The sequence below is a fragment of the Mauremys reevesii genome, unplaced genomic scaffold (assembly GCF_016161935.1).
Source record: "Mauremys reevesii isolate NIE-2019 unplaced genomic scaffold, ASM1616193v1 Contig42, whole genome shotgun sequence".
In the NCBI taxonomy this organism is placed as follows: Eukaryota; Metazoa; Chordata; order Testudines; family Geoemydidae; genus Mauremys; species Mauremys reevesii.
Genome location: NW_024100854.1, coordinates 512,521 through 528,873, shown reverse-complemented (window position 1 = coordinate 528,873; position 16,353 = coordinate 512,521). Strand labels below are relative to the sequence as shown.

The following is a 16,353-nucleotide window of genomic DNA, read 5'->3' as shown; positions in this document are numbered from 1 at the left end:
GTGCCACAAGATTCTTTGCTGCTTACAGATCCAGTACTCAACACGGCTACCCCTCTGATACTTCATTTGTTTTATTTCTCATCTCTTCCTGAAGGAGGGCGAGAGGGCTTGAGGGTACCCCGAGGGAGGAATTCCCAAGTGCACCTTCCGGTTTTCAAAAGGGTTTTTTGCACTTGGGTGGTGGCAGCATCTACCCATCCAAGGTCAGAGAGAAGCTGTAACCTTGGAAGTTTAATTAGAAGCCTGGAGTGGCTGATATTAATTTTGGAGTCTCTGCAGGCCCCCACCTTCTGCACTCGACGTGCCAGAGTGGGGACTCAGCCTTGACAAGGTCTGACACATGGTCAGAAAGGGTTTTGCAACTAGCAGGCTAATTGACCTACATTCAGTGTTTAAGATGTATTAGAGAACTATATAAATGGTAATTAGGGCTAATACTCATAAATTACTAACTTAGCCCTGGGAAATGGACTATAGCATGGAAATGCCAACCTGTATTGTTAGAGAATTAGAGGTAATACTAACTGGAGGTCGTTACTTATATCCTGTTAGATGTTAACCATGTAAACAAATGCTTCCTGTCTGTTGCTATATCTGTTGATTTAAAGATAAAAAGTAAATACCAACTTTTAAGTGAAACTTGGGTGTAATAATGTTATTGTCTATACGTCTCTTTGAAGTTTGTCGTAAACTGCCTGTGAACCACTTAATGGATAATTATCTTTCGCCGATGAATGGAACTAGTTAGCTGGATATATATAGAAAATGGGTAATTCTACCTCAGAGCAAGTATTCTTCACTATCATAGCTTGCCAGTGGTCTATAAAGGAATGCTTGGGCCTTGATCTGCTCATCTCAAATCTACTTAAGCTTCAACAGGGGAAGCTCAAGCCACAAGACTGAAGTCTCCAGTTCCATTCTGGATTACCCTAATATTGGACATCAACCTACGGCCAGAATTGAAAGAACTCTTTGCAACATTAAATCTCATCATCTCTACCATGAAACTGACTTAAGAACACTGTTCACGTTTGTATGTATAATTACCTTTTAACCAATACTCTCTCCCTTCAGATAAATCTTAGTTTCATTAATAAGAATAGGTTGTAAGCGTGTGTTTGGGTAGGCTCTGAAATATTCCTTGACCTGGGAGGTAAGTGTCCTATCCTTTGCAATTGGTAGAACTTGTTATATGGCGAACAAGCTTTTCAGTAATCCTCATCATATTGGACTTGGTTGTCTGGGAGGAACCCCAAGGCTGGTTTGCTTTAAGGGATCTGGCAGTGTCCAGTTACTGCAGGGTAGAGGGAGGCCTTGAGATATTAACTGGAGCCGCCTCCTACCTGCAGGCAGGCTCCTGGTCAGGCTGCAGCAGCTCCCAGCCCAGCCCTGGAGCAGAGGAAGCCCACCTTTTGTGGGAGTGGGAGGTCGAGATTGTCTTGAGATGTACCCCGAAGTGAAGCATAAAAGCTGTTGGAACTGCTGTTCCCCCTGACTATTCAGCTGTGTTGGCCTATCCCCCTGCCCTGCTGGTGATGCACAGCTAGCCCCTCCAGGCCCTGTTGTCACCCAAAAGGACAGCAGGAGGTACCACACACCCAACTGAGTTACCTGAGTTCTTTACCTAAACCACTCATGCACCATCAATGGGAGACCTAGGCCATTTCCCATCTCCCCAGCCTTGCACCCCCACTGGAGAATAAACCCAGAATTATACCATCTTGCCCTGCACAGGGACCCATATGGTGCAACCTCATTAAACAATTTGCTCCCCACTCGATGTGGGGAAGATATGCAACAGTCCTTGTTCACAGAGTTAAGATTCCCAAAGACTTCACTCAAAAACACACTGGCTGAGATAAAACAGATTTATTAACTACAGAAGGATAGATTTTAAGTGATTACAAGTGACAACAAACAGATCAAAACAGGTAATCAGGAAATCAAACAAAATCACAATTTAAGATGTATGCAAACTAAATAGGATCTGAATCAGCAATATCTCACCCTGACTGATGATACAAGCAGGCTTGCAAATTCTGGAGCCACAGGCTGCATCTGCTTTTCAGCTTGGATTCCCCTCCCCCATTGCAAGCCCTTTGTCTTCCAGAGGATCTGTCACATGTTGAGTTGTGGGGGAGTGAAGACAAATCATTACGTTTCTTCCAGCTTGCTATGCATGTGACAGGAAGGGTCCACCTCCATTGGTCAAATATTCTCCATTGTCCCTGTGCACCCTTACACAGAGCACCCGTCTTAGTGAATTCTTCCCTAAATGGGTGTTGACGACGGCAACTAACACTGTCTGGCTACTCTGTTGTTCTACCTAAAAGGCTGGTTGAGGGTGTTCCCAGCCTCACACCATACTTTAGTAACTTACACATAGCACGATTTCATAACTTCATAGACAATGAAAGTGCTCCAACGAGGTATTAATGTTTAGCTGATCAAGACTTTGAGAACGATATTTCACAAGACATACTTTGTACAAACACACCATAATTACACCACCATGGTAAATGAGGGGTGCTTTGAGGTGCAGAGATCATCCAGAGAGTGACAATGGAAGGGGAGGAGATGAGCGAGCAACAGGGGTGGGGTGCCTTGAGGGGAAGAGGCAGAGCAGGGGTGAGGCCTTAGAGGAATAGGTCGGGAAGGGTTGTGGGGCTAAAGAGGTCAAGTTACCAGCATTTAGAAAAGTGGCAAACCTATGAGTTGTACATAGACCTATTCCCCAGTTTGTCACACTGACACAGCTCAGTAAGGTCAGGAAAGGATTTAATCTCTCTTTGACTGTCCAGCAAGTCATTCATAGATTCATAGATTGTAGGACTGGAACGGAACTCGAGAGGTCATCAGGTCCAGTCCCTTGCCTTCATGGGGAAGATTGCACAGCACCATGTCACCATTCAGCTCTGTATGGAGCTCGGTGTGAGACCTAGAGCAACAGGGGAAAACTTTAGGTTCCTTTATGAGTAAAAAGCCCAAGCAGCCTGTCCCGGATCTGTTTGGTCCTCACCCCATAGATGATGGGGTTTAGCATGGGAGGCACCAGGAGGTAGACGCTGGCCATGAGAACCTGGAAATTCAGGGCCACATGCTGGACAAACCGGGACATGAGGGAGGAGAAGAGAGCTGGGATGTAAAAGGCTAAAATGACACAGAGGTGGGAGCTGCAGGTGCCAAAAGTCTTGAGCCGGGCATCCTTTGTGGGGAGGCTGAAGATGGCCTGAGGATATGGTTATAGGACACTGTGATAAAAAACACATCCAGACCAAGCACACAGAATACCATAAAGAGGCCATAGTAACTACTGATGTGTGTGTCAGTACAGGCCAGTTTCACCACAGCCATGTGCTCACAGTGTGTGTGGGAGATGATGTTGGTTCTGCAATATGACCAATGCCTCTCCAGGAGGAGATAGGGCATTATGAGCATGCTACTGCGCAGCACCACAGCCTGTCCAATCTTGGCCACCACAGGATTTGTCAGGATGGTGGAATGTCTCAGGGGATGGCAGATGGCCACATAGCGATCAAAAGCCATGGCCACTAAGATCCCAGACTCCATCATGAAGAAGCAGTGAATGAAGTACATCTGGGTGAGGCAGGCACTGAAATCAATCTCCCTGGAATTGACCCAGAAGATGGTCAGTGTTTTGGGAAGGATAGATGTAGGCAGGACCAGGTCGGTGACGGCCAGCATGCAGAGGAAATAGTACATGGGCCCATGGAGCCTCGGATCCCTCTTTACAATGATCAGGATGGTGAAGTTCCCCAAGATGGCTATGACGTACATGGTGCAGAAGGGGATGGAGATCCAGACATGGGCCTCCTCCAGGCCAGGAATGCCCATCAGGATGAAGGTGGAGGGGTTTGTGAAGTCAGTTGTGTTGGAATCTGACATGGAGTAGGGGAGAAGGTGTCCAACTCTGAGGTCAAATGGTGTCTGCTGCATGTGCCGTATGTTCTCCTGAATTCCTGTATGTGCCCAGGATCTAGGGTAATGGTCAGAATACAAATGCCTGGATAGAGAAACAATGTTAATATAAGACACTACATGCACTACTGGAGGCTGTTTTATGGGTGAAGCAGATCGGTCGTTCTTGAAACACTGAAAAATTATGTTTTCATTCTTCAGATAAATGAATTATGAACAACTGACCCTACTAATGTCAATTCTATATCTGATGGTGCTACATGCATCACTACTTCCTACATGTCTTGGCCTGGGAAATCTTAATAGGCACTAGCAGGAAACATGAGTGTTGATACTGGTAATCCAGAATTGTTTCTTAAGGCAATGAAGGTCAAGTTAGAGAGTCCATCATGTAGGAAGCTCCCCATTTACTCGGTTGCTCAAAATCGGAGAGTGGAGAAAAACCAAAGCTTTGCCAAGACACATGCCAAAAGGAAACATTGCAAGTAGGACAGACCTCAGGGAAAGGACTTGGGCATCATTGATAGAAACTCCAGGGAATCACCTGATCACTCTCAGCAATGGCCCAAACAAAGCCAATATTCCAGTGCCTAAAAAATGGGATGGAGAATAGCCTGCTCTGGATAAGCTCAGTTTTGGTCACCCGGTCTCTATAAAGGATATAGCAAATGTAAAGGGGAGTTCTGAGGCTATGAGAATGGGGGAGGCTGCCATATGCAGAAAGATTTAAAAGTCTGGGAGTGTTCATTTTATAGAAGAGACAAATAATGTTAATATGATAAAGGAGAACAAAATAAAAGAATGGAATTGATTACATTGTAATGGACAAACAGAGAACAGCTCCCAACCAGTAATATCTAAAAACACTTAGCCATTTTGAAACACTAATTCCCAAAAGCTGAGGAAAAATATCACCAGAACTGATTGGGAGGAAAAATTGAGACAGAAAAATGGGAATGAAAATTGGGAGTTCCTTAAGAAATGATTAGACAGCCAAAAATCCAACATTCCATAGTCGAGAGCGTAGAGAACTTTGGACAAAACCATGGTTCAGTAACAAAGTGAAGGCAGCAATAAGTGGGGAAGGAAAGGAATATATAACAAGTGGGAAAAAGGGAAAATAGATAGCAAATCATACAAATTAGAAGTTATGAAAATTGAGAAGGGATGTGAAAAGCATCAGGGGAAAATCCGTAGTTGTAAGGGTCAAGGGTTAGAAACAGGAGATTATTCAGTGTATTAAGAACAAAAAAAATCCTAGAGAAGGTTTAGGGCAATTAATAGAGGGAAAAAAGGAAACTTGTTAGTGTTGCAGAAAAAGTAAATGTGCTCAAGAAATAGTTTTCAAGGGGGATATTAAACAGCATCTACAGTAGAACCGTAGAGTTACGAACAGCAGAGTTATGCATTGACTGATCCACCACACATCTCATTTGGAACCAGAAATACACAATGAGGCAGCAGTGGAGCCGGAAAAAAAGCAAATACAGGACAGTTATGTGTTAAATGTAAAGAATTAAAAAAAATTAAGGATAAGTTAAAAAAAAAGATTTGACAAGGTTTGGAAACAACAGAAAAGATGGTTTGGGATTAGTCAAGAAAAAAGTCTCAGAATATAATTAATGCCAGACAAAAACATGGCTTATGGAATCCAGGTCTTGTCAAATAAATGTGATTTCATCCTTTAATGAGAATATGCATTTAATTGATCAAGGGAACTGCGCAGGCACAATAGATTTTTATTTCTCGGAAGCATTTGATTTAATAGGGGACATTCAGAAAAAAATGAACCCTATAAAATATCAGTAGAGCACACGTTAAATGGACCAAAAATTGGCTAAGTGACGGATCTCAGGAAGCAGTTGTCAATGGGACATTGTCAGTGAACAGGGCTGTTTTTAGTGGAGTTCTTCAGGGATCAGTTCTCGGCTCAATGCTATTCAGTGATCTGGAAGGAAATAGAAAATCACTGCAGATAAAATTGGAGGATGACCCAAAGACTGGCAGAGTGGTTACAATGAGGAGGTCAGGACAGGCACACGGATTGATCTGGAGTGTTTGGAGTGCTGGGCCCGTGCAAACAAAATGTTTTAAGACAGTCAACTGGAACACGGAAAACAGGCCCAACCCACAGAGTAGGGCACTGTATTAAGGAACGCAGGGACTCTGAAATGGATGTAGGGATCATTGTGGAAAACCAACTCATTGTGAGCTCCCAGAGCATAAACTGATCAAGTGGAGAGTTTCATGGGGAGAAAAGCATGGATAAGAATGGGCTCTGTAATCTAGCGGAGAAAGGCAGAGCAAAGCCCAATGGCTGGAAGCTGAAGCCAGACAAATTCCAGTTGGAAATAAGGACCAAATGTTTACCTCTGAGGGCGATTAACCATTGGAACAAACTGTGAAGGGAAGTGGTGGAACCTCCAACTCCCCATGGATGCAGATCCTGACTGGATGCTTTTCTGGACAATCTGCTTCAGGACTTGTCTACAGTTAAAATGCTCCAGTGACCCTGCCTTATCGCTGCAGTGTAGACACTACTTACGCCCATCATTGCAGGTAATCCATCTCCCCGAGATGTGGTAGCTAGGTTGATGGAAGAGTTTCTCCACTTATGTCATGCTGTCTACACTGGGGTTATGTTGATATATCACCTCCGAGGTGTGGGTTTGGGGTTGTTGTTTTTTTTTTTTTGCTGTATCAAAAAAGGCAAATGCAAAGTTAGGTTGCATTATCAGGGGCATATCATGCAAGTGACGGTAGGTGATAGTACTACTCTATTCAGCTCTGGTTAGGCCTCAGCTGGAGTATTCTGTCCAGTTTTGGTCATCAAGGCATAGGAAGGATGTAGAGAAACTGGAAAGGATCCACAGGTAAGTGACAAAGACGATCCAAGAAATGGAATACAAATCATATGAGAAAGCTGAAGGAACCAAATATGTTTAGTTTAGAAAAGAGGAGATTAAGGGGGACATGATAGTCTTCAAACACTTGAAAGGCCACCATAAATAAGGTGGAGGAAAGTTGTTCTCTCTTACCACAGGACAAGAGGCAATGGGTTCAAACTCCAGCATAGCACATTTAGATGAAATCTCAGGGAACATTTCCTAACTCGAAGAACAGAAGGACAATGGAACAGATTCCTTGGGACATTGTGGAAGCTTCTTTGCTGGAGGTTTTCCAAATGAGGGTGGATAGTCAACTGTCTGCAATGGTTTAGACACAACAAATACTGCATATTGGCAGGGGTCAGATTAGACGACCCTTTCGGTCCCTTCTCACCCTGTGGCTTTATGATTCTATGATGTAAAATCCTAGTGTAGACCAGGTCTTAATCAAACAGAAGATATGGAGCTCAATACAGAGGTAACTGTTTGAAATTTAATTATCTATGTCACACAGGAGGTCAGATTGGATTATCTAATGGTCTCTTCTGACCTTTAACCCTATGTATCTGTCAATAAAGAAAGTAGATCAGGCATTCATATTTAATCTGTCTCATAATACATGGAAAAGGGAACCTTCAATTACATTGAAAGTCTGAACATATAACACGGAGAAAAAAATTGTTTACATAATGCATATTTGGCCTGTGGAACTCCTTGCCAGAGACATTCACAGAAAATCAGGGACCTCAGGAGGCAGGGGCAGCTCCAGGCATTTTGCCACCCCAAGCACGGCAGGCAGGCTGTGCGGAAGGGCCGCCGAAGCCGCGGGACCAGCGGACCCTCCGCAGGCAAGCTGCAAAAGGCAGCCTGCCTGCCGCCCTCGCGGCAACCAGCAGAGCGCCCCCAGTGGCTTGCTGCCCCAAGCACGTGCTTGGCATGCTGGTGCCTGGAGCCGCCCCTGTCAGGAGGTCATCTAGTCCAACCCCCTGCTCAAAGCTGGACCAATGCCCAAATAAATCATCCCAGCCAGGGCTTTGTCAAGCCTGACCTTAAAAACCTCTAAGGAAGGAGATTCCACCACCTCCCTAGGGAACCCATTCCAGTGCTTCACCACCCTACTAGTGAAAAAGTTTTTCCTAATGTCCAACCTAAACCTCCCCCTCTGCAACTTGAGACCATTACTCCTTGTTCTGTCATCGGGTACCACTGAGAACAGTCTAGATCCATCCTCTTTGGAACCCCCTTTCAGGTAGTTGAAAGCAGCTATCAAATCCCCCCTCATTCTTCTCTTCTGCAGACTAAACAACCCCAGTTCCCTCAGCCTCTCCTCATAAGTCATGTGCTCCAGCTCCCTAATCATTTTTTGTTGCCCTCCGCTGGACTCTTTCCAATTTATCCACATCCTGCTTGTAGTGTGGGGCCCAAACTGGGCACAGTACTCCAGATGAGGCCTCACCAATGTTGAATAGAGGGGTATTATTAGCCAGTATGGGTAAGAATGGTGTCCCTAGCCTCTGTTCGTCAGAGGATGGAGATGGATGGCAGGAGAGAGATCACTTGATCATGACCTGTTAGGTTAACTCCCTCTGGGACACCTGGCATTCGTAACTGTCAGTAGACAGATACTGGGCTAGATGGACCTTTGGTCTGACCCAGTGTGGCCATTCTTATGTTCTTATGGGGTCCTAGGAGGAAACAGTTCATTAAAATGGGGTTGTGCCAGCAAAAAGTTTGGGCTTGACCCCTTAGGAAGACCCAACAGGTGTCCTAGCTCTCCTCTTTATGACAGAGGCACCTGTATGTTTTGTATGGGTTAGTGGTTTGTGGATTCACTGGCTTGAATTTGTGACACCTTGGACAAATTCTACACTTTTGGTAATGTGGAATTTACCACTGCTCAGGATTGTAAATCTACACTGGCCAGTAATGGCTGAAGCTATGTGGCATTCAGAACAGAATGGCTGGAATGGCTAGTATGTATAGTGGATTAGTTGGGATTCAGTGCCAGTGTGATGTTAGGAATATATTGGATCAATTACTGCTGAGAAAATGCCACCTTGTTATGTTCCCATCAGCTGATTAATGATTGTTTTAATGGTTACTTACAGGAGCAGGAGGAAGCCATGCCATGGAACTGACCACACTCACCCGGCCACACCATGGCAGCTTCCAACTCAACCATGCCTCACCCCTCCACCTTCATCCTTCTCGGCATGCCGGGGCTGGAGGCGATGCACGTCTGGATCTCCATCCCCTTCTGCTCCGTCTACATTCTATGCCTCCTGGGGAATGGCCTCCTCCTGGCTGTTATCAAGACTGAGCCGAGCCTCCATGAGCCCATGTACCTTTTCCTTTCTATGCTGGCGTTCGACGACCTGGTCATCTCCACCACCACCCTGCCCAAAACCCTCTGCATTTTCTGGTTCAGGGACCGGGCCATTCACACCAATGCCTGCCTGGCCCAGATTTTTTTGATCCGCTCAGTTTCTTGCATGGAGTCCGGGTTTATGCTGGCCATGGCCTTCGATCGCTATGTCACTATCTGTAACCCACTGTGACACTCGGCCGTCCTGACCAGTCGGGCTCAGTGTTGTGATGAGGGGAGTCCTGTTACTGGGTCCTCACCCATTCCTGCTGCAGTGGCTCCCGTACTGCAGGACCAATGTCATTTCTCATACCTATTGTGACTTCATGGCACTGGTGAAACTGGCCTGTGTGGACACGACAGTCATGACAGCCTATAGTCTGATTGCGGCATTTGTAACAGCGAAGTTAGATTTTATCCTCGTTGTCCTATCCTACATCCTGATCCTCAGGACCATCTTCAAGCTCCCCTCCAAAGAGGCGTGTCCCACATCCCTAGGCACCTGTAGCTCCCACATCTGTGTCATCCTAGGGTTTTATATTCCAGCTTTTTTCTCCATTCTCACCCATCGTTTCGGTCACAGCATGGCTCCTCTTGTTCACATTATTGTAGCCAACATATATCTGCTGGTTCCACCCATGATGAACCCCATCATCTATGGGGTCAGAACTCAAAATATCCATGAAAGGGTCCTCAGAGTCTTCTCTAATAGGGGCTTTCAAGCTATTTCATATGGGGAAGCGCATCTTTACGGAGAGCATTTCAGAAACCCATCCCACCCATTTACCATCGCCTGTGGCACCTTCTCTGCTCTTTGTGATCATAATACATCACTAGAGCAACTACAGCAGTGAGTGGCATGGAAAAGCAATACTGGGAAAGTATGCTGTGTATTTTCAGCTTCCTGAAAATTACAGTTTAGTAGCTGGAGATTAAGAGGAGTTTAAGTGATGTGAGCAGACAGCTGTATGTGGACTGCTGGGACATGCTTTGCAGACCTCTTGTGGTCCAGCCTATGACAAACAACCCTATCAGTCAAGCAAGAGGGCTCCTCCGCTGCTTGCCAAAGACTATGCTGCAACCATCCAAGGTAGAGAAATGGACCCCAGTCCTGCATAAAGCTAAATCTCCTCTGTCTATCTGCTTAGAAATCCTCCATCACCAGACAATCGGAATGCCACCTATTTAAAATCACAGTTATATATTTTTTCTCTTCCTCTTTCTCTTTCTTCCAAAGATGTAGGAGAAATAGTTAGATTAATGTATTGGCTTTTTGGGGGGGGGGGAATGTAAGAGAGAGGGGGGTTACTGAGAATTAATTTAAGGAGCTGTTTTGCCTTTAGTCTTGAGCATGGTGAAGCCTGTGGCCATTCTGATCTCCCCTGGGAGACAAGATAACAGACGAGGTCCAAATTCTGTCTCCCATTCTCATAAGCCATTCATATTGGGTCTCCTAACATCAGATATCTTCTTCTCTCAGTGTAGGTCCTTACAGACGTACTCATTTGTTCTGCTGTGTTTGTGAGGGGAAAGCAGGTATCTCAAACACAGTGGGCTGAAGGGGTTAATAAAACCCTTGTTTTACTGTCATAATATTAAACAGTTAAGTGTGGGCTAGAGTTTATTATATGGAGATATATCTATCTCATAGACCTGGAAGGGTCATTGAATCCAGTTCTGCTGTCTTCACAGCAGGCCCAAGTACTGTCACTGACAGGTTTTTGCCCCAGATCCCTAAATGCTCCCCACCCCCACAAGGGCTGAACTCACAACCCTGGGTTTAGCAGGCCAATGCTCAAACCACTGAGCTATCCCTCACCCCATTCACACTGTTATAGCTGGCAACTCCCCCTGTAATGATCACCATAAAATACATGCTGGCCTTTTATTAGTTACACTGAGAAAGAAGATTCCTGCATCTTGGCAAGGGGTTAAACTAGGAGACCCTTCTCACCTTATGGGTCTATGATTCTAAGAAAAATCAGTTACACAAATACAAGTTACACAATGTATTGAAATAAATATTTGTTTTAAGGATTTTCCTTTTCCCTTTCTCTGTAGAGCATCTTTTAAAAAGAAGCCCCCGTTTGACAGTTTTTTAGTAGGTGTTGGAGACCTTGTTAAGTAGAAAGAGACTCAGGTTTAGGTGGAAGCTCTGGTGTTGCAGCTGAGTTTGGTTTTTCTCCAGACAACACAAGATGGACACGCACACAAGGAGAGAGAGGGAGGGAAAGAAGAAACAGGAGAAAGCTGGAAATGCAGCTTTCCTTTCTGATGCTTTCTTGAAGCATCCATGTAGCATGATTAGTCACTCTGAGACCTGGGAGACTTTTACCACAAAAAATGCTGATTTTGATAGCAGTATTTATCTAAACTCTCTGGACCTGCTCCCCCCACAGGTCCCTCTCCTGCCACAAAGCGGCTGCAGAGTGAGCAGATGTATCCTGAGGCTTGGCTTGTTTAGATTAACCAAATGAAGGCTGAGGGGGGATATGATTGCTCTCGATAAATATATTAGAGGGTTAAAGACCAGGGAGAAAGAGGAGTTATTTAAATTAAGGCACACAGACAAATGGCTAAAAACTTGCCATCAACAAGTTTAGACTTGAAATTAGAGGAAGGTATCTAACCATCAGAGGAGTGAAATTCCAGAACAGCCTCCCAAGGGGAGCAGTGGGGGAAAGAAACCTTACTGCCTTCAAGACTGAACCTGAGCAGTGTCTGGAGTGGTTGTAGGGTGCGACTGCCTACAGTGGTACAGCAGCATAGAGCTGATCTGCGACCGATGGCAGCAAATATTTCCAGTGCCAGAGATGGGACACTAGATGGGGAGGGCTCTGAGTGACTACAGAGAATTCTTTTCAAGGTGTCTGGCTGGTGGGTCTTGCCCACATGTTCAGGGTTGAGCATGACTGGAGCATGTACAACAAACCCATCTTGTACCAGATAGAGACGGGCTATAGAGCTGCCTTGAAAGTGAGAAATACCGAGAGCTAACCTCCATAAGATACACACTGCCTGTTACCTGAGCAGATGTGACAAAGTGTGGGATTTTCTTAGTGTTTTGAATGAATACTGTAGGTCTCTGTTTTCCCTGTGTGCTGAGTGTTGAACTAGGTGGTGAAAGAGGGAGTTCATTGTTACAGAGGACTAGGTGTGACCTTGCCTAGCCGTCGGGACACCGGACAACTGCCTGGAGATCCGGTACCCCAGTGAGCATTGACCTGTTGACCAGGAAGACCACCCCAGCTTGGCAGTCAGCCAGTTCTTGACAGTGAGAGGACAAACGGTTGAGTACAGAGGACCCCAGTGACCTGATCAACCAGTTCCTGCCAGTGAGGGAACAAAGGGTGGAAGAGAGGAGGCCCGGGTGACATGTTTACCTGGGAATGAAGACAAAGGACAGGAAAGGAGTTGTAGGGGGAGATGATATAGTACGGTTGTCTGGAAGGAGGGGGCTTCTGGACTGGGAAGAGAGATCATCCAGCGCCCACCTGGATGCGGGAAGAGACCTAGATGTACTGTGTTGAGGGATGCTAGGCCTGAGGGCCCTGAGTGACTCCTATGCTGTGTTAAGAGTGTCAACAAACCCTTATGTTTTACAGTGGCTGAGAGACACTCTGTGTGATGCTCTGTACCTCAGGGAAACACCTTATACTGCCATGTTCATCCTTCTAATATGATTGTGTGGTATCCAATGCAAAGTCTGTAATGTCGAGTGTCTTTGGAAAGCTCATGAAACACTGAACATTGTTGTTATAGTGATGTTATAGGTTGTAATTTCATGTCTATAGTTATGAGGCTGAAAATGTGTCCTCATGGCTTAAAACAAGCCCAGGCAAAACTCTCCAGGAGCAGAGAGGCAGTTCACACCTCATCAGGGCATGTATTGGACAAACTCAGCCCAGCCTCACAGGAACAAAGGACACTAGCCTAGGCAGCAACAAAGGATCTGTTGGACTCTCCAGTGAGTCACTCCCTTCACTTGGTCATTTTGGGACTACAATGAGGTGATGCTCACATGACTCTGAACGGGGTGGGGAGGGGTCAAAGCCAAGAGGGAAGAAAGAACATGATAAAAGGGAGAGACGTTTGCCAGGCTCTTCCTTTCTCTTCCACCTCCATCTACAGACACCACCACCAAGTGACTGAAGCACTGATCAAAGGGGCGAGCCGGGCTGAAGGGCAACCAGCCAGCCTGTGGTGAAAAGCATTTAAGTTTGTAAGGGTACTGAAAGTGTTAATCTGGCTTGTTGTGCTTTGACTTGTAATCACTTAAAATCTATCTGTGTAGTTAATAAATTGGTTTGTTTATTCTACCTGAAGCAGTATGTTTGGTTTGAAGCATGTCAGAGACTCTCCATGGGAAGATAAGCCTGGTACATATCACTTTCTTTGCTAAATTGGCAAACTCACATAAGCTTGCAGCGGCGGGCATTTGTGAGAGCTGTTTTGTTGCTGGCTTGGGCAAAATAAACAATTAAAGACATGGAACACTTTGTGTATGAGGAGAGATTTAAACGACTGGGACTTTTCAGCTTGGAAAAGACATGACTAAGGAGGGACATGAGAGAGGTCTATAAAATCACGATGGATCTGGAAAAATTGAATCAGGAAATGTTATTTACTCTCACATAACACAATAACTAAGGGTCACAAAATGAAATTAATAGGAAGCAGAGTTACAGTAAACAAAAGGAAGTATTTCTTCAGAGTCAACCTGTGGAACTCTTTGCCAGAGGATGTTGTGAAGGCCAAAACTATAACATGGTTCCAGTAAGAACTAGATAAGTTCATGGAGCATAAGTCCATCAATGGCTATAAGCCAGGATCAGCAAGGAAGGTGTCCCTAGCCTCTGTTTTCCGGAAGGTGGGACTGGGTGACAGGGCACGAATTATTTGATAATTGCACGTTCTCTTCATTTCCTCTAAGCACCTGGAATTGGTCACTGTCAGGAGACAGGATACTGGGCTGGAGAGACCATTGATCTTACCCAGTATAGCTATTCTGATGTTCATATATAGACCCCAGATGAATCTGCCCCCCACCCCGCTGTAACCTACTGGAAAGCACTCCTCTCCCAGAGCTGAGATAGAACCTAGGAGTCCTGATGGGGTCTCTCTCTCTCTCTCTCTCTCTCTCTCTCTCTCTGCAGTTAGTAAGAAAGAAAAATAGACATTAAAATTTAAAACTTAAACAATGTCCCTTAAGTGACTTGCCACAAGATATCAGAACATGTTAGTATTAGGGCTGAGTGGGTCTAATAGTTATTTAATTTTCTTTCTTTTATATAGGAATTAGATACTGTGCTCCTGGCAGCTAATTTCTAATTTATCTGCCAATAAACTAGAGTTTTCAAGAGCCTAAGTAGCCCCTGGAATCACGGTTATGGTTGTCACCCCTACCAAAATCTGAGAACGCTCCCTTGTAGCTGCAGCTGGGGTGAGGGATGTGGAAATGATCCAGCGAGTGACAGGGCAGAGGAAAAGAGGACCGAGGACAGGGGCGGGGCCTTGGAGGGGAAGAGGTAAACCAATGACAGTGTCTTGGCAGACGAGGCAGGGCAAGGGGTGGGGTTTCGGGGGTCCAGATACCAGCAATTTGAAAGGTGGAAACCCACTGAATTGTACATAGACCGATTCCTCAGTTTGTCACACTGACACAGCACAGTGAGGTCAGGAAAGGAATTAATGTCTCTGTGACTGTCCAGTAAGTGATTCAGGGAAGAGGGCCCAGCACGAAGTCACCAGCCAGCTCTGAACAGAGCATGTTCGGAAAGCCAGAGCACCAGGAGAAAACTTTAGGTCCCTTTATGAGTGAAGAGCCGGAGCAGCCTGTCCCGGATCTGTTTGGTCCTCACCCCATAGATGATGGGGTGCAGCATGGAGGGCACGAGGAGGTACACGTTGGCAATGAGAATGTGGAAATACAAGGGCACATTGTGACCATACCGGTGTGTGAGGGAGGAGAAGAGATCTGGGATGTAAAAGGTTAAGATGGCACAAAGGTGGGAGCCGCAGGTCCCAAATGTCTTTAGCCGGGCGTCCTTTGTGGGGAGGCTGAAGATGGCCCTGAGGATCTGGATATAGGACATGGTGATAAAAAACACATCCACACCAGTCACCAAGAAAGCGACAGAGAGACTATAGTAACTACTGACACGAATATCGGCACAGGCCAGTTTCACCACGGCGATGTGCTCGCAGTATGAGTGGGGGATAATGTTGGTTCTGCAATATGGCCACCGCCTTACCAAGAAGGGACAGGGCAGTGAGAGCATGCTGCCACGCAGCACCACGGCCAGTCCAATCTTGGACACCACAGGGTTTGTCAGGATTGTGGAATGTCTCAGGGGATCACAGATGGCCACATAGCGATCAAAAGCCATGGCCACAAAGATCCCAGACTCCATTGCTGAAAAGCAGTGGATAAAATACATCTGGGTAAGGCAGGCACTGAAATATATCTCCCTGGAATTGAACCAGAAGATGCTCAGTGTTTTGGGCACGGTGGACGTGGACAGGACCAGGTCGGTGACAGCCAGCATGCAGAGAAAAGTACATGGGCCCATGGAGGCTTGGCTCCATCTTCACAATGAACAGGATGGTGAAGTTCCCCAAGATGGCTATGATGTACATGGTGCAGAAGGGGATGGAGATCCAGACATGGGCTCTCTCCAGGCCAGGAATGCCCTGCAGGATGAAGGTGGAGGGACTGGTGAATTCAGTTGTGTTGGAACCTGACATGGAGTAGGGAAGAAGGTGCCCAACTCTGAGGCAAACGGTGCCTCTTGCATGTACCATACGTTCCTCTGACTTCCTGTATCTGCCCAGGGTGTAGGGTGATGGTCGCAGTACAAATGCCTGTATAGAGAAACAAAGTTAATTTAAGACACTATAGGCACAACTGGAGGCTGTTCTTATGGGTGAAGCAGATTGATTGTTCTTCACACACTGAAAAATAACATTTTGTCTGTTCAGAGAAATGAATTATTAACTCACCCTACTAATGCCAATTCAATATTTTATGGTGCTCTGTGCCTCAATAATTCCTACATAGCACTGTGTGGGAAACCGTTAAGAGGCACCAGCAGGAAACACAAGTGTGGGTAATGGTTATCCATGATTATTCCTTAATTTAATGAAAACCAGGCTAGAGAG

At 45.6% G+C, this 16,353-nt stretch overlaps 1 protein-coding gene and 2 pseudogenes across 1 annotated transcript; 1 reads left to right on the top strand and 2 right to left on the bottom strand.

Annotated features, from left to right (window-relative positions):
* Positions 1-2,959: 2,959 nt before the first annotated feature.
* LOC120394204 lies at positions 2,960-3,906 on the bottom strand (annotated as a pseudogene).
* Positions 3,907-8,986: 5,080 nt separating this feature from the next.
* On the top strand, positions 8,987-10,046 carry LOC120394216 (annotated as a pseudogene).
* Positions 10,047-14,993: 4,947 nt separating this feature from the next.
* On the bottom strand, positions 14,994-15,939 carry LOC120394220 (olfactory receptor 52M1-like). The gene is given in 2 exon segments (XM_039518449.1): positions 14,994-15,750; positions 15,752-15,939. Coding segments are annotated over 2 exon segments (945 nt in total).
* Positions 15,940-16,353: the final 414 nt, after the last annotated feature.